General features: G+C 46.1%; 1 protein-coding gene across 1 annotated transcript in view; it reads right to left on the bottom strand.

The window, feature by feature from the left end:
• myg1 (myg1 exonuclease) overlaps nt 1-20,191 on the bottom strand; it is a 29,772-nt gene extending 9,581 nt beyond the window's left edge. Inside the window, exons 1-6 of the mRNA XM_055918128.1 lie at nt 19,789-20,191; nt 19,234-19,346; nt 7,797-7,956; nt 4,977-5,126; nt 2,186-2,308; nt 1,534-1,715 (exon numbers count right to left, since the gene is read on the bottom strand). Coding sequence (XP_055774103.1) covers nt 1,534-1,715; nt 2,186-2,308; nt 4,977-5,126; nt 7,797-7,956; nt 19,234-19,346; nt 19,789-20,094 — 1,034 coding nt within the window. The 5' untranslated portion in view covers nt 20,095-20,191. The remainder of the gene's footprint in view (nt 1-1,533; nt 1,716-2,185; nt 2,309-4,976; nt 5,127-7,796; nt 7,957-19,233; nt 19,347-19,788) is intronic.
• Nucleotides 20,192-23,827: the final 3,636 nt, after the last annotated feature.

The following is a 23,827-nucleotide window of genomic DNA, read 5'->3' as shown; positions in this document are numbered from 1 at the left end:
GATGTTAACATATATCGATATGGAGGGAGGGTCCATGCAATTTAGTAACATCCTCAAAGTGATCATATGACTAGCTCACACAGCAGTCCTGACAGAACACCTTGGTTTACAACCCTGACACCCAACCCACATGACTAACACAACACGTGTTGAAGTCAGTCAGGTAGCGCCGCCTCAACTTCAACAAAGGTGTCCTCCTGTTTGCACCTTTTAAACATTGAGGGACCATTAGATATAGAGCAGACTATTAAAGGTGTGCACTATGTAGGGAGTAGGGAGCCATTTGACATGTGCCAAGTGTGCCTTGTGGTGATGAACGTATGCTATCGGTAGATGTAGGTGTGTAGTCTGACGGGAAAAACACTGGACCATCCCACTAGTTCACTACACCTACAGTCAACTCTAAAACACAGTCTTAGAAAAAATACGTTTCTATCTCGAACATAAGGGTTCTTCAGATAACACCACTGGAGAACCCCTTTCGGGTTCCACGTAGAACCCTTTCCATACCAGAGGGCTCTAAATGGAACTAAAAAGGGTTCTCCTACAGGGACAGTCTAAGTAGTGTACTAAAGTAGTGTACACTACCTGCTATTGTAGGCGATCTGGTTAGTGTACACTACCTGCTATTGAAGGCGATCTGGTTAGTGTACACTACCTGCTATTGAAGGCGATCTGGTTAGTGTACACTACCTGCTATTGAAGGCGATCTGGGTGGTGTACACTACCTGCTATTGAAGGCGATCTTTGGTGGTGTACACTTCCTGCTATTGAAGGCGCTCTGGTTAGTGTACACTACCTGCTATTGAAGGCGATCTGGGTGGTGTACACTACCTGCTATTGTAGGCGATCTGGGTGGTGTACACTACCTGCTATTGTAGGCGATCTGGGTGGTGTACACTACCTGCTATTGTAGGCGATCTGGTTAGTGTACACTACCTGCTATTGAAGGCGATCTGGTTAGTGTACACTACCTGCTATTGAAGGCGATCTGGGTGGTGTACACTACCTGCTATTGTAGGCGATCTGATAGTGTACACTACCTGCTATTGAAGGCGATCCGGGTGGTGTACACTACCTGCTATTGAAGGCGATCCGGTTAGTGTACACTACCTGCTATTGAAGGCGATCTGGCTAGTGTACACTACCTGCTATTAAAGGCGATCTGGCTAGTGTACACTACCTGCTATTGAAGGTGATCTGGCTAGTGTACACTACCTGCTATTGAAGGCGATCTGGGTGGTGTACACTACCTGCTATTGAAGGTGATCTGGGTAGTGTACACTACCTGCTATTGAAGGTGATCTGGGTAGTGTACACTACCTGCTATTGAAGGTGATCTGGGTAGTGTACACTACCTGCTATTGAAGGTGATCCGGTTAGTGTACACTACATGCTATTGAAGGCGATCTGGGTAGTGTACACTACCTGTTATTGAAGGTGATCTGGGTAGTGTGCACTACATGCTATTGAAGGCGATCTGGGTAGTGTGCACTACATGCTATTGAAGGCGATCTGGGTAGTGTACACTACCTGTTATTGAAGGTGTGCAGACCGGCTGGGACACACTGGACTCTCCACTGTCCGTTCTGGTCAGGGTAGAGGACAAACTTAATGGAGGTGTCCACGCTCAGCTCCTTCTCCAGGGAAAACAGGTGCTCCTTCCAGGGACAACCACCCTGAGAAAACACCACTACCTCGCCACTGGGGTCAACCTGGGGACGGACACAAATCAATCACATTTACTCAGAAATTCACTGGTCACAAAGTGCTTCGCAGACTTAAAACACGGGATCGATACCTATTGTGACGCACTTACTGCATCAATACCTACAATTTCATAACATCTCATGCTAACACTTTGCATTAATATCTGTAGTGTTACTACACCGTAGCTACGCGTGTATTTACACAGTTGCTACGTGTGTAATTACACAGTAGCTAGGCTTGTATTTACACCATAGCTACGCTTGTATTTACACCGTAGCGACGCTTGTCTTTACACCATAGCTACGCTTGTATTTACACGGTAACTACAAGTGTATCATACATGTCATTTATTTTAACAGACAAAGTAATTCTGAAGAGAAGCAACATGACAGCTGGTGTCATCAGAACAGCCCCCCCCCCCCTCTCTGCTACCTAGGGAAAGTGAATATCTGCATGTCTACGGTAGGGACTGTACCTGCTTCCTCATCTGTACAGCTCCCTCCACCACCACACGGGCAGGAAGCCAGGAGTTCTGGTAGAAGTCAACCCGGTCCAGGAACTCTGCTCCTACCATGCCCAGGGCCTTATGGAAGCCCTCCTAACATACACAACATGCGGAGGAGACGACAGGAGGAGGAGGAGACGACAGGAGGAGGAGGAGACGACAGGAGGAGGAGGAGACGACAGGAGGAGGAGGAGACGACAGGAGGAGGAGGAGACGAAAGGAGGAGGAGGAGACGACAGGAGGAGGAGGAGACGACAGGAGGAGGAGGAGACGACAGGAGGAGGAGGAGACGACAGGAGGAGGAGGAGACGACAGGAGGAGGAGGAGACGACAGGAGGAGGAGGAGACGACAGGAGGAGGAAGAGACGACAGGAGGAGGAAGAGACGACAGGAGGAGGAGGAGACGACAGGAGGAGGAGGAGACGACAGGAGGAGGAGGAGACGAAAGGAGGAGGAGGAGACGACAGGAGACAGGAAATGACACCAGACATAAGGTGACAACAGGAGATCTCAGCAGTCTTACAGCACATGAAGGATTGGGGCAACAGCTGCTAACGTAAATACAGGACAGATAAACATTTTTCTACAAGGAAAACTAAAGGCCTCCCTCACTTTGTCAGTCTCAGTCAGTCTCTCTCTCACAGACTGTTCTCACACACTCCTGCTCCCATTTACGGCACTGATGTGCATGCATACACACACGCTAGCGCAAACATAATAAAGCACATGCAATAATGTCACTCACACACACACACACGCCACTAACATCACCCCCGTAATGTCGTAGCATCTGGCTGAGCGTGTGATGTGAGTGTGAGTGTGAGTGTGTGCAGCGGCAGCTGAGAGTTGGGTGAGACAGGACGAGAAGGGCAGGAGGAAAAATAGAGAACTTTTTTTTTTCAATCAAAAAGTGGCAAGCTGACAATTGATTGGATCAGGAAATGACAGGGCCGTTGAGTAGCGCCGCCTGTCACAATCCACCGTGCCTTTCCAGGGTATGACAAATGAATAGAACCAGCGACCAGCCTCTCACAGAGTAAAGTAAGTGCTCCTGGTCTGAGAAAGTTGTGGGAAATGGAGGAAAATGGATGGACAAAGACATTGCCCCCCCCCCCCCCCCCCCTCATTCCCCATCTGAGCCAGATGATAAATCATAGGTGTTTGACCTACTTTGTCCAATCGTTGCACAGAGTTTAAAGGGTGATTGCACTTCCTGATTTGTCCTAGTTTTAGATTTGGTTCCTTAAGAAATGCTAGCTGCCATGTCTGAACTCAAAACGTGAGTTGGTATCGGGGGTGTGGTTTCATGTGGGTGTGGTTTCATGGGGGTGTGGTTTCATGGGGGTGTGGTTTCATGGGGGTGTTCCTAGGTGGGAAGAGTCAACAAAATTATTCAGCCAATAAGCTTCAGCCGACTGGTGTGTGACCGTGGCAAAGTTGGTTTGACTTTGGATAGCCTATCTAGAGGACTAGTTGAGGACTGTCAATAAATTACACAATGTAAATATTAATATTTACAATTTATAGTTGGTTTGAGGATTTTGTCATTGAAATCTGAAGCTATTGGAATTTCACATATTGTCCCATGTACATTGTGTAATTTACCGATGGATCCCTAACTAGCCCCATAGGGATATCCAAAGTCAACTCAAATTTACCACAGGCATTACGATCAGGTCGCATTCAACTGCACTCTGAATTGGTGATTACTTGTGTGCTGCCAGCTGAGGGCATGTGAGTAGCATTGAAACCGATGGGTTCTGAGAATATGAAATATACTTATTCATGTCACTGAGGGAGAGAGGGTAATGTATAATGTTTACATTATATCAGGGATCCTATTGAAATAGTGAGTGCAGGGAAGTGATCACGTGTGGCAGGCATTGATAAGGGGAGAGAGCATTGGATTAGGCATCAAGGGGGTTGAGGTCAGGTCACCTTAAGGGAGGCGGAATGGTTTACTAGCCCATCACTTCCTCTTCCTGTCGAACCAGATGTCAGGGTTGGAGAGGAGGAGGAGTGCATCTAAACTGGAGTTTATATACTTGTGATGGAGGAAACATGATTTGACTCATGCAGCTGTATTGATCCTCTGGGAAGAATAACACTTGGTTAAGTTTTCATAATGTCCGTGGAGTTTATTACTCTGAGAATTAGAACCTAACAGACCCAACCTTCATTTACGTTGCGATTCAGTCACGACCACAAATCTCACAAGACTCAGGTTTTGGACGAGACTGACATTGACCAAAATGATCCTCTTTACCCTTCGATTTGTACAGTCATATTAATACCACGTCGGCTGTTTTCTAACTCAGGGGTTTTTAGGGGCATTTCTCTCAATATGGCTCAATATTCTCCTGTAGATAATAAACGCTTGCCTTACTCACAGGCACTGTGGTGTGTGTGGTGGTATACCGAGAAGGTCCGTTTCCCCGTGTCAGACTCAGAAGTATCGACTCAGGAAGAAGATATTCATTCACCCAGACAGCCTGGTAGGGCCTTAAAGTTATTCAGAAACACTGGCAGAGCTCAAATCTTGACATCTATGAGCTTGTCTGGCGCCGGTTTGACGCCACAACAAAGTGTTAACGGTGGACTATATTAATAGACGTGTGAACACACACACACACACACACACACACACACACACACACACACACACACACACACACACACACCTGTACTGACTGAAGGCTGGTCTTTCAGCCATTCAATAGGTTATATTTCCACACACACGGTATGCCACACATTGACTGACCTCGGTGTCCTGGCTCTTGCTGTTCCAGCGTGGGTTAAGGTGACCGACGCGGGCGCTGAGAGTGGTAGAGACAGCGTAGCGAGCCTCTCCATCATACTGGGAGATCCCGTTGTCCACAGCATCCACCTCCTCCACCAAGTTCTCATACAGCTACAGAGAGAACAGAGAACGTTACATCCATCTAGTTCTCATACAGCTACAGAGAGAACAGAGAACGTTACATCCACCAAGTTCTCATACAGCTACAGAGAGAACAGAGAACGTTACATCCATCTAGTTCTCATACAGCTACAGAGAGAACGTTACATCCACCAAGTTCTCATACAGCTACAGAGAGAACAGAGAACGTTACATCCATCTAGTTCTCATACAGCTACAGAGAGAACAGAGAACGTTACATCCATCTAGTTCTCATACAGCTACAGAGAGAACGTTACATCCACCAAGTTCTCATACAGCTACAGAGAGAACAGAGAACGTTACATCCATCTAGTTCTCATACAGCTACAGAGAGAACGTTACATCCACCTAGTTCTCATACAGCTACAGAGAGAACAGAGAACGTTACATCCACCTAGTTCTCATACAGCTACAGAGAGAACAGAGAACGTTACATCCACCTAGTTCTCATACAGCTACAGAGAGAACAGAGAACGTTACATCCATCAAGTTCTCATACAGCTACAGAGAGAACGTTACATCCACCTAGTTCTCATACAGCTACAGAGAGAACAGAGAACGTTACATCCATCTAGTTCTCATACAGCTACAGAGAGAACAGAGAACGTTACATCCATCTAGTTCTCATACAGCTACAGAGAGAACAGAGAACGTTACATCCATCTAGTTCTCATACAGCTACAGAGAGAACAGAGAACGTTACATCCATCTAGTTCTCATACAGCTACAGAGAGAACGTTACATCCACCTAGTTCTCATACAGCTACAGAGAGAACAGAGAACGTTACATCCATCTAGTTCTCATACAGCTACAGAGAGAACAGAGAACGTTACATCCATCTAGTTCTCATACAGCTACAGAGAGAACGTTACATCCATCTAGTTCTCATACAGCTACAGAGAGAACAGAGAACGTTACATCCATCTAGTTCTCATACAGCTACAGAGAGAACAGAGAACGTTACATCCATCTAGTTCTCATACAGCTACAGAGAGAACGTTACATCCACCTAGTTCTCATACAGCTACAGAGAGAACAGAGAACGTTACATCCATCTAGTTCTCATACAGCTACAGAGAGAACGTTACATCCACCTAGTTCTCATACAGCTACAGAGAGAACAGAGAACGTTACATCCACCAAGTTCTCATACAGCTACAGAGAGAACAGAGAACGTTACATCCATCTAGTTCTCATACAGCTACAGAGAGAACGTTACATCCACCAAGTTCTCATACAGCTACAGAGAGAACAGAGAAAGTTACATCCATCTAGTTCTCATAGAGCTACAGAGAGAACGTTACATCCACCAAGTTCTCATACAGCTACAGAGAGAACAGAGAACGTTACATCCACCTAGTTCTCATACAGCTACAGAGAGAACAGAGAACGTTACATCCACCTAGTTCTCATACAGCTACAGAGAGAACAGAGAACGTTACATCCACCTAGTTCTCATACAGCTACAGAGAGAACAGAGAACGTTACATCCATCTAGTTCTCATACAGCTACAGAGAGAACGTTACATCCACCTAGTTCTCATACAGCTACAGAGAGAACGTTACATCCACCTAGTTCTCATACAGCTACAGAGAGAACAGAGAACGTTACATCCATCTAGTTCTCATACAGCTACAGAGAGAACGTTACATCCACCTAGTTCTCATACAGCTACAGAGAGAACAGAGAACGTTACATCCACCTAGTTCTCATACAGCTACAGAGAGAACGTTACATCCACCTAGTTCTCATACAGCTACAGAGAGAACAGAGAACGTTACATCCATCTAGTTCTCATACAGCTACAGAGAGAACAGAGAACGTTACATCCATCTAGTTCTCATACAGCTACAGAGAGAACAGAGAACGTTACATCCACCTAGTTCTCATACAGCTACAGAGAGAACAGAGAACGTTACATCCATCTAGTTCTCATACAGCTACAGAGAGAACGTTACATCCATCTAGTTCTCATACAGCTACAGAGAGAACAGAGAACGTTACATCCACCAAGTTCTCATACAGCTACAGAGAGAACGTTACATCCACCAAGTTCTCATACAGCTACAGAGAGAACAGAGAACGTTACATCCATCTAGTTCTCATACAGCTACAGAGAGAACGTTACATCCACCAAGTTCTCATACAGCTACAGAGAGAACGTTACATCCACCTAGTTCTCATACAGCTACAGAGAGAACAGAGAACGTTACATCCATCTAGTTCTCATACAGCTACAGAGAGAACAGAGAACGTTACATCCACCAAGTTCTCATACAGCTACAGAGAGAACGTTACATCCACCTAGTTCTCATACAGCTACAGAGAGAACAGAGAACGTTACATCCATCTAGTTCTCATACAGCTACAGAGAGAACGTTACATCCACCTAGTTCTCATACAGCTACAGAGAGAACAGAGAACGTTACATCCACCAAGTTCTCATACAGCTACAGAGAGAACAGAGAACGTTACATCCACCTAGTTCTCATACAGCTACAGAGAGAACAGAGAACGTTACATCCACCTAGTTCTCATACAGCTACAGAGAGAACAGAGAACATTACATCCACCTAGTTCTCATACAGCTACAGAGAGACAGAACCCCCCCCCCCCCCCCCCCCCCCCCCAGTCTCACCTTATCATAGAGCACCTCCAGCTGTCTGTCTCCTTCCTTCAGGGAGGTGAGCTGAGACAGGACCCTCCGGCCAAAATGAAGGTAGACCAAACCAGCCGAGCTCAACTTGGTCGCCCAGGGCTTCTCTGGACACAGGCTGTGGAACGTCTCAGAGAAGGTCCTGGATAAGCAGAGAGCAGCACACATGAATATGTTATGTCTCCATCTTGTAGAAATATCCCCCTCCCCTTTCCATGCATAACCTACTGCCTCTATGATTATGCTAATCCCTTGTTTATGGTCCATCAGATACTTGGACAGAGGCTGCTGAATGTGCCCCTACACGTCCTGGACAGAGAGCAGCACACCCACCTATCACTCACTCTCGTTCAAATTCTAAAGATTTATTGTTCCTGAAGGTTCTGAGAGAGAGAGCAGATCACCCATTCACTTACAAAGGCTTATCTAAACTCTAAAGCTTTATTATCCATCAACTTTATATAAGAAAGACAAGTGTTTATTTGGCTTGAGGCGAGTCTCCTCTACCCTAACCATTCTTGGTTTCAGCAGGATAACAGCAGGGTGTGACGTCTGTCTTTAAAGACTAGCTGGAGGATAACAGCAGGGTGTGATGTCTGTCTGTAAAGACTAGCTGGAGGATAACAGCAGGGTGTGACGTCTGTCTTTAAAGACTAGCTGGAGGATAACAGCAGGGTGTGACGTCTGTCTGTAAAGACTAGCTGGAGGATAACAGCAGGGTGTGATGTCTGTCTTTAAAGACTGGCTGGAGGATAACAGCAGGGTGTGACGTCTGTCTGTAAAGACTAGCTGGAGGATAACAGCAGGGTGTGACGTCTGTCTTTAAAGACTAGCTGGAGGATAACAGCAGGGTGTGATGTCTGTCTGTAAAGACTAGCTGGAGGATAACAGCAGGGTGTGATGTCTGTCTGTAAAGACTAGCTGGAGGATAACAGCAGGGTGTGACGTCTGTCTGTAAAGACTAGCTGGAGGATAACAGCAGGGTGTGACGTCTGTCTTTAAAGACTAGCTGGAGGATAACAGCAGGGTGTGACGTCTGTCTGTAAAGACTAGCTGGAGGATAACAGCAGGGTGTGACGTCTGTCTTTAAAGACTAGCTGGAGGATAACAGCAGGGTGTGACGTCTGTCTGTAAAGACTAGCTGGAGGATAACAGCAGGGTGTGACGTCTGTCTTTAAAGACTAGCTGGAGGATAACAGCAGGGTGTGACGTCTGTCTTTAAAGACTAGCTGGAGGATAACAGCAGGGTGTGATGTCTGTCTGTAAAGACTAGCTGGAGGATAACAGCAGGGTGTGATGTCTGTCTTTAAAGACTAGCTGGAGGATAACAGCAGGGTGTGACGTCTGTCTGTAAAGACTAGCTGGAGGATAACAGCAGGGTGTGACGTCTGTCTGTAAAGACTAGCTGGAGGATAACAGCAGGGTGTGACGTCTGTCTTTAAAGACTAGCTGGAGGATAACAGCAGGGTGTGATGTCTGTCTTTAAAGACTAGCTGGAGGATAACAGCAGGGTGTGACGTCTGTCTGTAAAGACTAGCTGGAGGATAACAGCAGTGTGTGATGTCTGTCTTTAAAGACTAGCTGGAGGATAACAGCAGGGTGTGACGTCCGTATGTAAAGACTAGCTGGAGGATAACAGCAGGGTGTGACGTCCGTCTGTAAAGACTAGCTGGAGGATAACAGCAGGGTGTGACGTCCGTCTGTAAAGACTAGCTGGAGGATAACAGCAGGGTGTGATGTCTGTCTTTAAAGACTAGCTGGAGGATAACAGCAGGGTGTGACGTCTGTCTTTAAAGACTAGCTGGAGGATAACAGCAGGGTGTGACGTCTGTCTGTAAAGACTAGCTGGAGGATAACAGCAGGGTGTGACGTCTGTCTGTAAAGACTAGCTGGAGGATAACAGCAGGGTGTGACGTCTGTCTGTAAAGACTAGCTGGAGGATAACAGCAGGGTGTGACGTCTGTCTGTAAAGACTAGCTGGAGGATTACAGCAGGGTGTGATGTCTGTCTGTAAAGACTAGCTGGAGGATAACAGCAGGGTGTGACGTCTGTCTGTAAAGACTAGCTGGAGGATAACAGCAGGGTGTGACGTCCGTCTTTAAAGACTAGCTGGAGGATAACAGCAGGGTGTGACGTCTGTCTTTAAAGACTAGCTGGAGGATAACAGCAGGGTGTGACGTCCGTCTTTAAAGACTAGCTGGAGGATAACAGCAGGGTGTGACGTCTGTCTTTAAAGACTAGCTGGAGGATAACAGCAGGGTGTGACGTCCGTCTTTAAAGACTAGCTGGAGGATAACAGCAGGGTGTGACGTCTGTCTTTAAAGACTAGCTGGAGGATAACAGCAGGGTGTGATGTCTGTCTGTAAAGACTAGCTGGAGGATAACAGCAGGGTGTGATGTCTGTCTTTAAAGACTAGCTGGAGGATAACAGCAGGGTGTGACGTCTGTCTTTAAAGACTAGCTGGAGGATAACAGCAGGGTGTGACGTCTGTCTTCTAGGTGGTGAACGGCAGGAAAAAGTTATTTTGATACTATCTGTTCCATCCTTGACAAATGAATTATTGTCATTTAAAACGTAAGCAGTAGCCTACTTGTCAAATAGTTTTGCTGTTGGTGATTGAACTGATCATATCAGAGTTTATGTTCACGTAACATGAACTAGAGGTAGCCTAGATGTGTTATCAACCGAGGAAGCATCCTTCTGGTTCTCCCAAAAATAGGTTAATAGACTATTTAAAATCAAATTTAAATCAATGTGGTTCATTTAAAAAAGGGACATAAAAATGAGATCAACAGATTAGATTGATAATATGACTCTAGAGCCTTGTCAATACAGACAGACCAGAACAATCCCCGCCAGGGACTCTGGACGCCCGCGGCAGCGCCAGGGACTCTGGACGCCCGCGGCAGCGCCAGGGACTCTGGACGCCCGCGGCAGCGCCAGGGACTCTGGACGCCCGCGGCAGCGCCAGGGACTATGGACGCCCGCGGCAGCGCCAGGGACTATGGACGCCCGCGGCAGCGCCAGGGACTCTGGACGCCCGCGGCAGCGCCAGGGACTATGGACGCCCGCGGCAGCGCCAGGGACTCTGGACGCCCGCGGCAGCGCCAGGGACTCTGGACGCCCGCGGCAGCGCCAGGGACTCTGGACGCCCGCGGCAGCGCCAGGGACTCTGGACGCCCGCGGCAGCGCCAGGGACTCTGGACGCCCGCGGCAGCGCCAGGGACTCTGGACGCCCGCGGCAGCGCCAGGGACTCTGGACGCCCGCGGCAGCGCCAGGGACTCTGGACGCCCGCGGCAGCGCCAGGGACTCTGGACGCCCGCGGCAGCGCCAGGGACTCTGGACGCCCGCGGCAGCGCCAGGGACTCTGGACGCCAGGGACTCTGGACGCCAGGGACTCTGGACGCCAGGGACTCTGGACGCCCGCGGCAGCGCCAGGGACTCTGGACGCCCGCGGCAGCGCCAGGGACTCTGGACGCCCGCGGCAGCGCCAGGGACTCTGGACGCCCGCGGCAGCGCCAGGGACTCTGGACGCCCGCGGCAGCGCCAGGGACTATGGACGCCCGCGGCAGCGCCAGGGACTATGGACGCCCGCGGCTGGCTATCTAGAGCGAGACAGTGTTTTCAGCAAAGGCTAAGTGTAAATGAAAAAAAGTATTTCAGTCAAAATTCAAAACAGCAAATTAAATGAACCTGTGACGGAAGCACTAAAAAAGGACCTGATGGAAGATTCTCCCCCAGAGTCTCAATCTACACCCCCCCCCCACGGGCAGTAAGGCCATGGTATGAGGAACTAACGGACATTGTGCCCAAAACAAGGAGATGGAAGTACAACACCAGATCCTCGAGACGCAGAGTGGCTGCAGCTCCTGAAACAACTGAAACTGGAAGGAAGCGGTGAAATGTGCGTTGAATAAATGTAAATGTGTGCAGATAGCAGCGAGGGTTGAGTTGGGTCCCGAAGAGAGTATATAATAAGCATGCCTTTCCAAGAGAAGGCCTGGTAGTGCGACTTGACTTATCACTGAACTCGTGATACTTCAAACTACCATCAACCTAAAAGGTCATATCTGACTTTCGTACTCTAGAACAATTGTATCTTTTGACTTCTAATTTCTGAATGAGACATACGGAGTCGACTACCCTGTACACTCCTCACGCTGAATATATCCGCCTAATAGGATTGGATGAAAAGCGTCAGTGGTAACGGGTCTTTTTCTCGAACCGTCTCCTCACTACTTAGTAAATCATAGTGCAACTTCTAGTAAGAGAAACAGATACAATTGTTCTAGAGTATGAAAGTCAGATATGTATCTTTTGACTGCTGATTTTTGGGCGAGACCTACTGAGACAGATACCCTATACACTCCCGGTGCTTAATACATCCACCCCCTAACCGGAGTCGATGAAAAGCATCAGTGATGTTACAAAGGGTCTTGAGCTACGAAAGCAGTCTCGCTACTAATCAGTTATTTATTTTAAAAATATATAAAAAATAACAAGTCAAAGTACAACTTCTAGCAGAAGAAACAGATACGGAGTGATTGGATAAACTTATGGAGAAAATGTGAGTTGAAGAACATACTCTGTTCGGGAACCAACCAGGGCAACGTACGCCACGGTAATTAACCGCTTGTTGTAATACATAGATAAGGTATTAAGAGTTCAGAGGTGTATTGATGATTATTGATGTTTTATTGTAAGGACGTAAAGAAACTGTAATGATGTGTAAAATAGTGTGCTTTGCAAACATTGAATAAAAAGTAGAAACTAGACCCAAAGCCCTAGTGGAGAAAACATCTCTGACACTCCAAGATCTGGGGGAACAAGTCTAGTTTCTACACTAAAGACAATTTAAAGGATTGGACAGCCAACTCATCTATATTGTAAAAAGTCAAGTTACTCTGTATTAATATTCAAGCAGTATTAACCGACGGGTATAGGCATTAAATCGTAAATCGTGTGTCTAGATACAAGAGTAATTGGGAACCCTATAAAGCATTGGCGAGTGGAAGAGTCTAATTTTTTGGGAACCCTAGAGAGCAAGGGCGAGTTGAGAGCCTACTGTTTGGGAACCCTAGAGAGCAAGGGCGAGTTGAGAGCCTACTGTTTGGGAACCCTAGAGAGCAAGGGCGAGTTGAGAGCTTACTGTTTGGGAACCCTAGAGAGCAAGGGCGAGTTGAGAGCCTACTGTTTGGGAACCCTAGAGAGCAAGGGCGAGTGAAAGAGTCTACTGTTTGGGAACCCTAGAGAGCAAGGGCGAGTGAAAGAGTCTACTGTTTGGGAACCCTAGAGAGCAAGGGTGAGTTGAGAGCTTACTGTTTGGGAACCCTAGAGAGCAAGGGCGAGTGAAAGAGTCTACTGTTTGGGAACCCTAGAGAGCAAGGGCGAGTGAAAGAGTCTACTGTTTGGGAACCCTAGAGAGCAAGGGTGAGTTGAGAGCCTACTGTTTGGGAACCAAAGATGCCTGGTAAAGGTACCACAAGGAAGAGGTTCTCTAAGTCTGATTGATATGATCTAAGATCCCGAAACAATAAAAAACTAAAAGACATCTCTCCGAACGAAGGGCAGGAATAAACAAACCAGGTCAGTCCGGCGGACCTGTGAAGCATCTGTTTTCCCGGATGATATAAGAACTTGAGTGATACGACTTGAGTCACTCTTGACGGGGGACCCGGTAAGATCTACTCAAAATCCCCTACCGCGACACCCCTCCTTGGCTTTCAGTGATATGTCTCTACACAAGTGTTGCCTTCCATTTTTAGTAGACCAGTTGATCATGGCAACCAATCAGTTGATCATGGCAACCAATCAGTTGATCATGGCAACCAATCAGTTGATCATGGCAACCAATCAGCTGATCATGGCAACCAATCAGCTGATCATGGCAACCAATCAGCTGATCATGGCAACCAATCAGCTGATCATGGCAACCAATCAGCTGATCATGGCAACCAATCAGCTGATCATGGCAACCAATCAGCTGATCATGGCAACCAATCAGCTGATCATGGCAACCAATCAGCTGATCATGGCAACCAATCAGCTGATCATGGCAACCAATCAGCTGATCATGGCAACCAATCAGCTGATCATGGCAACCAATCAGCTGATCATGGCAACCAATCAGTTGATCATGGCAACCAATCAGTTGATCATGGCAACCAATCAGTTGATCATGGCAACCAATCAGCTGATCATGTTAATCAATCAGTTGATCATGTTGATCATGTCAAGCAATTGATCATGTTGATCATGTCAATCAATCAGTTGATCATGTCAGCTCTATCCAGGGAGGGGTCTACTGAGAACGTGAGGAGATGAGTGCCTTAAAGCAGGGGAGCCTGCAGTGGTCATTTCATTCTGGCTTAATTGAGACAACGGTTACGTGACAAATGGTACCCTATTCCCTACAGTGCACTATGGGGCCTTAGCACTATGGGCTCTGGCCCAAAGTAGTGCACTATATAGGGAATAGGGCCCTGGTCTAAAGTAGTGTACTATATAGGGAATAGGGCTCTGGTCTAAAGTAGTGCACTATATAGGGAATAGGGCCCTGGTCTAAAGTAGAGCACTATATAGGGAATAGGGCCCTGGTCTAAAGTAGAGCACTATTTAGGGAATAGGGCCCTGGTCTAAAGTAGTGCACTATATAGGGAATAGGGCCCTGGTCTAAAGTAGAGCACTATATAGGGAATAGGGCCCTGGTCTAAAGTAGTGCACTATATAGGGAATAGGGCCCTGGTCTAAAGTAGTGCACTATATAGGGAATAGGGCTCTGGTCTAAAGTAGTGTACTATATAAGGAATAGGGCCCTGGTCTAAAGTAGAGCACTATTTAGGGAATAGGGCCCTGGTCTAAAGTAGTGCACTATATAGGGAATAGGGCCCTGGTCTAAAGTAGAGCACTATATAGGGAATAGGGCCCTGGTCTAAAGTAGTGCACTATATAGGGAATAGGGCCCTGGTCTAAAGTAGTGCACTATATAGGGAATAGGGCTCTGGTCTAAAGTAGTGTACTATATAAGGAATAGGGTGCCATTAGGGACGCTTGCCACTTCTAGCCCCGCTGCCTGCTGAGCGCCAAACGTCAGATACGCGAGTGGCATGCTGTGTGGCACACGGTCGATAACTAGCAACGGAATCCCTGCATCAATTATACAGAGATGGCAGTTAAATATGGACAAAATGAATCAATCACCTGCCTGTCTGTCAGTCTGTCGGTCTGACACAAATGTATTTCTATCCGAATGTTCCATAATCATGTGACCTACTGAACGTAACAGAGTTGTATGAAGCTTGGTGTTCTGTGTTTGCCATGTTTTTACCTGTTGCCATGTTGCTACCTGTTGCCATGTTGTTGCCATGTTGCTACCTGTTGCCATGTTGTTGCCATGTTTTTACCTGTTGCCATGGTGCTGCCATGCTGTTGCCATGTTGTTACCCGTTGCCATGTTGCTGCCATGCTGTTGCCATGCTATTACCATGCTGTTACCATGCTATTACCATGCTGTCGCCATGCTGTTACCTGTTGCCATGCTGTTGACATGCGGTTGCCATGCTGCTGCCATGCTATTACCATGCTGTTACCTGTTGCCATGCTGTTGCCATGCTATTACCATGCTGTTACCTGTTGCCATGCTATTACCATGCTGTTACCTGTTGCCATGCTATTACCATGCTGTTACCTGTTGCACTGCTATTACCATGCTGTTACCTGTTGCCATGCTCTTACCATGCTGTTACCTGTTGTCATGCTATTACCATGCTGCTACCTGTTGCCATGCTATTACCATGCTGCTACCTGTTGTCATGCTATTACCATGCTGTTACCTGTTGCCATGCTGTTGACATGCGGTTGCCATGCTGCTGCCATGCTATTACCATGCTGTTACCTGTTGCCATGCGGCTGCCATACGGTTGCCATGCTGCTGCCATGCTATTACCATGCTGTTACCGGTTGCCCTGCTGTTGCCATGCTGTTACCGGTTGCCATGCTGTTGCCATGCTGTTACCGGTTGCCATGCTGTTGCCATGCTGTTACCGGTTGCCCTGCTGTTGCCATGCTGTTACCGGTTGCCATGCTGTTGCCATGTTGTTACCGGTTGCCATGCTGTTGCCATGTTGTTACCGGTTGCCATGCTGTTGCCAGGTTGTTACCGGTTGCCATGCTGTTGCCAGGTTGTTACCGGTTGCCATGCTGTTGCCAGGTTGTTACCGGTTGCCATGCTGTTGCCAGGTTGTTACCGGTTGCCATGCTGTTGCCAGGTTGTTTCCATAAACCCTTCCCTATCCCCACCCCTTTTCCTTATGCCCTCTGCCTAAAACAGGCTCACTTTGATTTGTTTGGTGCCAGAGGGCCTGGGTGTTGCTATGCGGGATAGGGATGGGGCAGAATCGATACAGTAGAGTATCGCAATATTATTGACAATATTATATTGATTATATGACTGCATGTATCGGTTTATTGACTCCATGTATCAATTATTATTTTAAAAAGCTCGTTTTTTTGCTAGGTAGTCAACATTAGCTAGCGCCACCTGAGATAGCAACAAGAGATAATACCAGGAGGGAGGGAAGAGGAGGGAGGGGAAAGAGGAGGGAAGGGAGGGGGAGAAGGGAAGGGGAGGAAGGAGGGAAGAGAGGGAGGGAGGGGGAGAGGAGAGGAGAATGATGGAGAAGCTTAGTTCTCTCTCCTACCTGCTGGGGGGGAAACCTCTGGCATTTCCATACAAATCATTAGACAGACAGGTAATTGACTGATAAATCATTAATGTGATGACAAGATTTAGCCACATAAAAAATACATGATTTCTCTCTTGTATGCTATGTCAGTGTGCCTTCTATAAATTCACATCTCTGCAATCACGGGCTCTAAGACTACAGCTTGTGGTTGGTATCAGTATGTTATACTGGAGCCTACCGTTACCCCTCAAGGGCCAAGGACATGATGTGCTTTTCAGAGGTAGAATGGCAGACAAAACGTCCAAATACTCCATCTATACGTGAATCGATTGTCAAATTGCGATACGGTTCTAGAAACAAAAAGCTCTTTACTTTCATATCATATCAAAATAATTTCAAACGCAAAATACAAACTTACAGTTTTTACCGGCTTTATCCGACAGTATTTTTCACTGACAACACTTTTCTGACGGCCTTTTTCCGTTACACACGGGTGTGGTCTTCTTCTTACATAAACACGCGCTGTTTGGGAACACTAACCCCATAAATGTGTGTATTAATTTAATTTACTTTTACCCTCTTTTTCTCCCCAACTTCGTGATATCCAATTGGTAGTTACAGTCTTGTCTCATCGCTGCAACTCCCGTACGGACTCGGGAGAGGCAAAGGTCGAGAGCCGTGCGTCCTCCGAAACATGACCCAACCAAGCAGCACTGCGTCTTGACACACTGCTCACTTAACCCAGAAGCCAACTGCACCAATGAGGCGAAGGAAACACTGTACACCTGGCGACCGTGTCAGCGTGCATGCACCCGGCCCGCCACAGGAGTCGCTAGAGTGCGATGGGACAAGGACATCCAGGCCGGCCAAATCCTCCCCTAACCCGGACGACACTGGGCCAATTGTGCGCCGCTTAATGGGTCTCCTGGTCGCAAGCTGGCTGCGACACAGCCAGGATCAAACCCGGGTCTGCAGTGACGCCTCAAGCACACTCAAGGTCCTAAACGATATCTTAACCGCCATCGATAAGAAACAATACTGTGCAGCCGTATTCATTGACCTGGCCAAGGCTTTCAACTCTGTCAATCACCACATCCTCATCGGCAGACTCGATAGCCTTGGTTTCTCAAATGATTGCCTCACCTGGTTCACCAACTACTTCTCTGATAGAGTTCAGTGTGTCAAATCAGAGGGCCTGTTGTCCGGGCCTCTGGCAGTCTATGGGGGTGCCACAGGGTTCAATTATTGGGCAGACTCTCTTCTCTGTATACATCAATGATGTCGCTCTTGCTGCTAATGAGTCTCTGATCTACCTCTACGCAGATGACACCATTCTGTATACTTCTGGCCCTTCGTTGGACACTGTGTTAACAAACCTCCAGACGAGCTTCAATGCCATACAACTCTCCTTCCGTGGCCTCCAACTGCTCTTAAATACAAGTAAAACTAAATGCATGCTCTTCAACCGATCGCTACCTGCACCTGCCCGCCCGTCCAGCATCACTGCTCTGGACGGTTCTGACTTAGGTATTTGTAGTTGTCCACATATTCTAGGTGTCTGGTTAGACTGTACATTCTCCTTCCAGACTCACATCAAACATCTCCAATCCAAAGTTAAATCTAGAATTGGCTTCCTATTTCGCAAACAAAGCATCCTTCACAAATGCTGCCAAACATACCCTCGTAAAACTGACCATCCTACCGATCCTCGACTTCGGCGATGGCATTTACAAAATAGCCTCCAATACCCTACTCAATAAATTGGATGCAGTCTATCACAGTGCCATCCGTTTTGTCACCAAAGCCCCATATACTACCCACCACTGCGACCTGTACCCTCCCGTTGCCTGGCCCTCGCTTCATACTCGTCACCAAACCCACTGGCTCCAGGTCATCTACAAGACCCTGCTAGGTAAAGTTCCCCCTTATCTTAGCTTGCTGGTCACCATAGCAGCACCCACCTGTAGCACGCGCTCCAGCAGGTATATCTCTCTGGTCACCCCCAAAACCAATTCCTCCTTTGGCCGCCTCTCCTTCCAGTTCTCTGCTGCCAATGACTGGAACGAACTACATAAATCTCTGAAGCTGGAAACACTTATCTCCCTCACTAGCTTTAAGCACCAGCTGTCAGATCAGCTCACAGATTACTGCACCTGTACATAGCCCATCTATAATTTAGCCCAAACAACTACCTCTTCCCTACTATATTTATTTATTTTGCTCCTTTGCACCCCATTATTTCTATCTCTACTTTGCACATTCTTCCACTGCAAATCAACCATTCCAGTGTTTTACTTGCTAGATTGTATTTACTTCGCCACCATGGCCTTTTTTGCCTTTACCTCCTTATCTCACCTCATTTGCTCACAATGTATATAGATTTATTTTTCTACTGTATTATTGACTGTATGTTTGTTTTATTCCATGTGTAACTCTGTGTTGTTGTATGTGTCAAACTGCTTTGCTTTATCTTGACCAGGTCGCAATTGTAAATGAGAACTTGTTCTCAACTTACCTACTTGGTTAAATAAAGGTGAAATAAAAAATAAAATTATGTAAATAAGAATTTGTTCTTAACTGACTTACCTAGTGAAATAAAATATTAAATTAAATAAACTCCCCCGTAAAGAAGACGCCTTCGTCCAATGATTTATGTTTAACGCAATGGAACTGAGAGTAATGACCAAGAGCTAGTTCCACTGTACCAGTATATACCCAAATCTTTGACTGTACCTCTGATGATGGTCATAGAGATGCTTCTTGGGGTCAAACTCTCCTCCCACATCCACCACGATGTCACACTTGGCGAGCTCGGCTGGGTCCCGAGTTCTGACGATCTCAGCATCCTGAAAAAAATATGAAATTTAGCAGAAATGTCTAAAATATCAATATCAAGACCAATGTCCAATATATTAGGTGCTGTGCAATCGTTCTAGTTGAGCTTGCCCGGTGCACCGGCTGGGTTGAGTTGAAAAATAATTTCCCGCCGACCAGGTGCACTAGGCGAGCTAAAAGGAATGCACCCACGAATATTCAGACACTTATCGTGGCGAGAGAGGACCATGTAGTTTCATGAAATTCAATCTGTTTGAACGTTATGCATTTTGGGCGTTATGCAATGTTGACCTGGCTGAGCTTATGCCATAAGTACAGTAGCTAGCTGGCATTAGAATATACTAACGTTAGTTAGCGAACTCTTGTCTTTGCCGGGATGGAAGAAACATTAATCATACATTAATATTAACCATATAGTTTCCTGCAAAATAGGAACAAATAAATGTTATGCACCTTGTACTCCGGGAGCTGGTGAAGGAAGAAACAGGCTAGCACTTCATCACAATGAAATGTCCCGTTATGGGTGCCGATTCTTTTACCAGACATGTTTTCTGTGCAGAGTCGCTTGGGTTGATGTGACATGTATCTTCTTTCTGCAACTGGTATACTGTCCCTAACTGGTATATTTCTATAAACACTAGTAAACACTGAAGTTCGGAAAGTGAATTTCAACAGGTTCGGTGCTAACATGAAGTTAGCTGCTACACACGCTGCTGCTGCTAATGAGGCGGACTGTAATTTCAGACGGACTGGCGACATGCCGGATATGGCGTATAGCTTCTTCTTCTTTGGAGTTTAACGGCGGTTGGCATCCAATATGTTGCATTACTGCCCCCAACTGGACTATAATATAAATCCGTTGTGCTTTGCGATGCAAAAGGGGAAAACAAAACGAACAAAACAAAAAATAACACCCTTACAACTAACCCTACAATTCCTCTAATTTGACCCTATCTGCTCTTGCACCATGCCAACTGCCTGGGAGGGCGTGACACCGCCACTCAACACACCCTGTTACTCTTCTGAAGTCAAATATCGTATACCCAAATAATTCTCTGCAGCTGCCACCACAACATCTATTTGCTGTGATTTACATTCCATTTCTGTGGTACAGTTGATAACCATTGCTATGAATGCCAAGAAGCCAACCTTACTGAAGCATATATCAATCATTGGCCTATCCCTCTGTGCTGGCACAGATGTACTGCTCACTGCGATCCTCTCAGGATCCTTGAACCATCCTCCTCCACTTTCTTCACTGCCTCAGCATACGACACCCTCTGCACTACTCTGACTACCTCAACCCACCTCTCTCGCAACAGACACTTCTGATCCCCAGCAACATGGACACCCCTACATTTGACACACACACAACTTTATCCACCGAAACTACACAATCCTCTATCCCATGCCCTCCTGCACACTCCCCACATCTTGGAATCTCCCTCTTACACACTACTGCAACACAACGATCAACGTTGCACCTGAAACAGCGCAGTTGATTCTGCACAAAAGCTTTAACAGGATAACTCACATCCTAACATGACTTTGTCTGGTAGAGAATCTGACTCAAAATTCAAAAGGACTGACAGTGACTCCTCTGTTTCACCACGCTCACCACGGTGTCTGAACGGTGGGCATCACAAACACCAGGAATATTCACCTTCAATCGCTCCACCTCCACACTTAACGCTACCCCCATTCCTTTCATATAGGATATCTAAGCATCCAGTGTTGATGTTGTCCTGTTTCTGCCATACGTCACGGTTTATACATACAGTATGTTGACATTATATATCTATATTTTTTAAGTTCCACTAAATTCACTGAAATTCTTATGTTGTCTATTGTGGACTTTATTCAGCCAACTGTAGTCGTTCAGTTATGACAGAGCTGTTTCAGACTGATGCGTTCCCTTTGGTCCAGATAATAACCATCAGCCGATATGAGTTGTATGTTAACATGTTTAGAACTATCATTAGCCTGTATGAGTTGTATGTTAACATGTTTAGAACCATCATTAGCCTATATGAGTTGTATGTTAACATGTTTAGAACTATCATTAGCCTATATGAGTTGTATGTTAACATGTTTAGAACCATCATTAGCCTATATGAGTTGTATGTTAACATGTTTAGAACTATCATTAGCCTATATGAGTTGTATGTTAACATGTTTAGAACCATCATTAGCCTATATGAGTTGTATGTTAACATGTTTAGAACCATCATTAGCCGATATGAGTTGTATGTTAACATGTTTAGAACAATCATTAGCCGATATGAGTTGTATGTTAACATGTTTAGAACCATCATTAGCCTATATGAGTTGTATGTTAACATGTTGCTGTGGATGCAGAGACTAAGATACAGCGTAGGGTAGAACAGTGTCCATGCACCACTGCCCTGGTCAAAGGTCAAAGGTGGTACACTATCTAGGTAATAGGGTACCAGGTCAGACACAGCCACTGTGCCAGCCTCAGTATTATGCTACTATCTAGTGGACGAGCAGTCCCAAGCTGAGATGCAATATTAAATCTGATATTGGTGGTTCATTCCCTCTGAGTCATTGAAGTTATGGAAATAAAAGCATTGGGACTGTTTGAGAAAGATAGAAGGAGAAAGAAAAACGTATGAGCATCCGTTGTTTCGGGCTATAGAGGCTGAATTTGTGAACGTTTGTAATGAGAAGGTAATTCATCATGAACAATGATTTGGCATGTTCTTGTCATCGTTTGACAGGTATGTAAACTAGTGAAATGTCGACACCTAGTGGAGTGTGCACGTCATCGCGTCACTTCAAGTCACAGAAATGCGTTCTGTCATGCTATTGGTTTAGGATGCGGTTACGGATACGCTCACGTGAGGTTAAAACAAAAACAACTACCTCTATACAAAATACATGTCTTTGGGGGAATGAATGAATGAATATAAACAAATACAAAAATATACAAAAGTAATTCGAGCAACGTTGATGTTGGAAACAAACATGAATGAGAGAGATCATACAGGAGAGCGACAGAGACCACTCAATCGGGTGTGCATGCGTATCCTATTTCAGCACCAGGAAAAGGGGACAGCTCCCTCCCCCACTCTCTCCCAGCTCTCCTTCACGAGCTCTCAGGTTTACAGCGATAACATAATTAGCCAGATGGGACCCCTCGCTCGTACACAGAGACTCAGATAGAACCAAAAACGCTACACTCAATGCTCCCATCTTTAAACGCGTCTCAAACGGAGAATAGGATTTAGGATCTGCGCTGTCCTTTCATTGACGAACTGATAGTGCACAATCAAAGCAGTTCGCCACCGAGCCATAGGTCACACAGACAGACGGTAGGTTTCCTTGTCCATTATATGATTACACAGGATCAGGGCGCTGTCAAGCCGTATACCTGTCTGTTTCTTGTGTGCTACCTTTGCCCTCATGACAGTTATGTGATCCATATGCTTATTATTGCATGGGGGATTTTAGGCGAATGATATTTACTGATGGCTGTCAGTATGCTGTTGTTTATTGTGCTTGTGTGTCAGACTCAGAATTCTGTAGACTATTGATTTAGATATTTTTGTGGACCATGAATTGCAGCCTACGACACGGGTCGATCCAATTTAGCGTAGTTCTTAAGACCCTCGTGATTATCCTCCTGTGCCGGTGCCTTAACTGGAAATGGTACTTTAAAAAAGAATAATATCTGACTAAAAATGAAATGTTTATATTCTAAGCTGTTTTAGGTCATTTTGCCATGACAGTTTTGGAGTGGCAGTAGGTATTCACATGCCAATTGTCAGCAGTTGAAACGACAGTAAGTCAGTCACAGCATACAACACAGTATCTAGCCTTGTGCCTTGTGCTTTTGTAGCCTACACGCGGATTGCTGAAATTCAATACTCTCGGCCTGCCACTTTTATTCGGGACAAAGGACAATGCACTGAGATGGCTATCTCTCTGACCATTAATCCCCAATGATAGTAGCCTAGTCTAATCATATTGTTCTGCAGTATCACATTATACGGTTAGGCGGCGCTCTAGCGTCACTATAGCCAATGTCAGGCACTACTGCATCGGCCGTATATCATCCACGTTAAGATTTTTTTCCCCAAATGGCACCCTATCCTCTATGTAGGGCATTACTTTTAACCAGAGGTCATGGTCAAAAGTAATGCACTATATAGGAAAAGCTGCCATTTGGGACGAACCTGTTATGTCGGCAAGCCAAGACAAGGTTCTCCACCTCTCAGGGTAATGAACTCGATATTTATTGATTGGGAGTTCCATTTTCTTGAGTGCTATAAACTATAGAGTTTCACTCGTTAGCCCTTCAAATCCTTAAAACCTATCGCCGACGGACATCGCTGCCTGGCTGCCATCAGCGTGTTTTATCGTAATCAATTTGACATCCTGGCTTTTGATAGTATTTTTTTATGCAAGTAGCATATTGAATCACTTTGCCCTACAACAAGGGGCCAGTGTTGTTGTACTGGCTGACTGA

This window comes from Salvelinus fontinalis, chromosome 3 (genome assembly GCF_029448725.1).
Source record: "Salvelinus fontinalis isolate EN_2023a chromosome 3, ASM2944872v1, whole genome shotgun sequence".
Lineage (NCBI taxonomy): Eukaryota > Metazoa > Chordata > Actinopteri > Salmoniformes > Salmonidae > Salvelinus > Salvelinus fontinalis.
The sequence above is the reverse complement of the archived record's forward strand: the minus strand, read 5'-3'. Positions and strand labels throughout refer to the sequence as shown.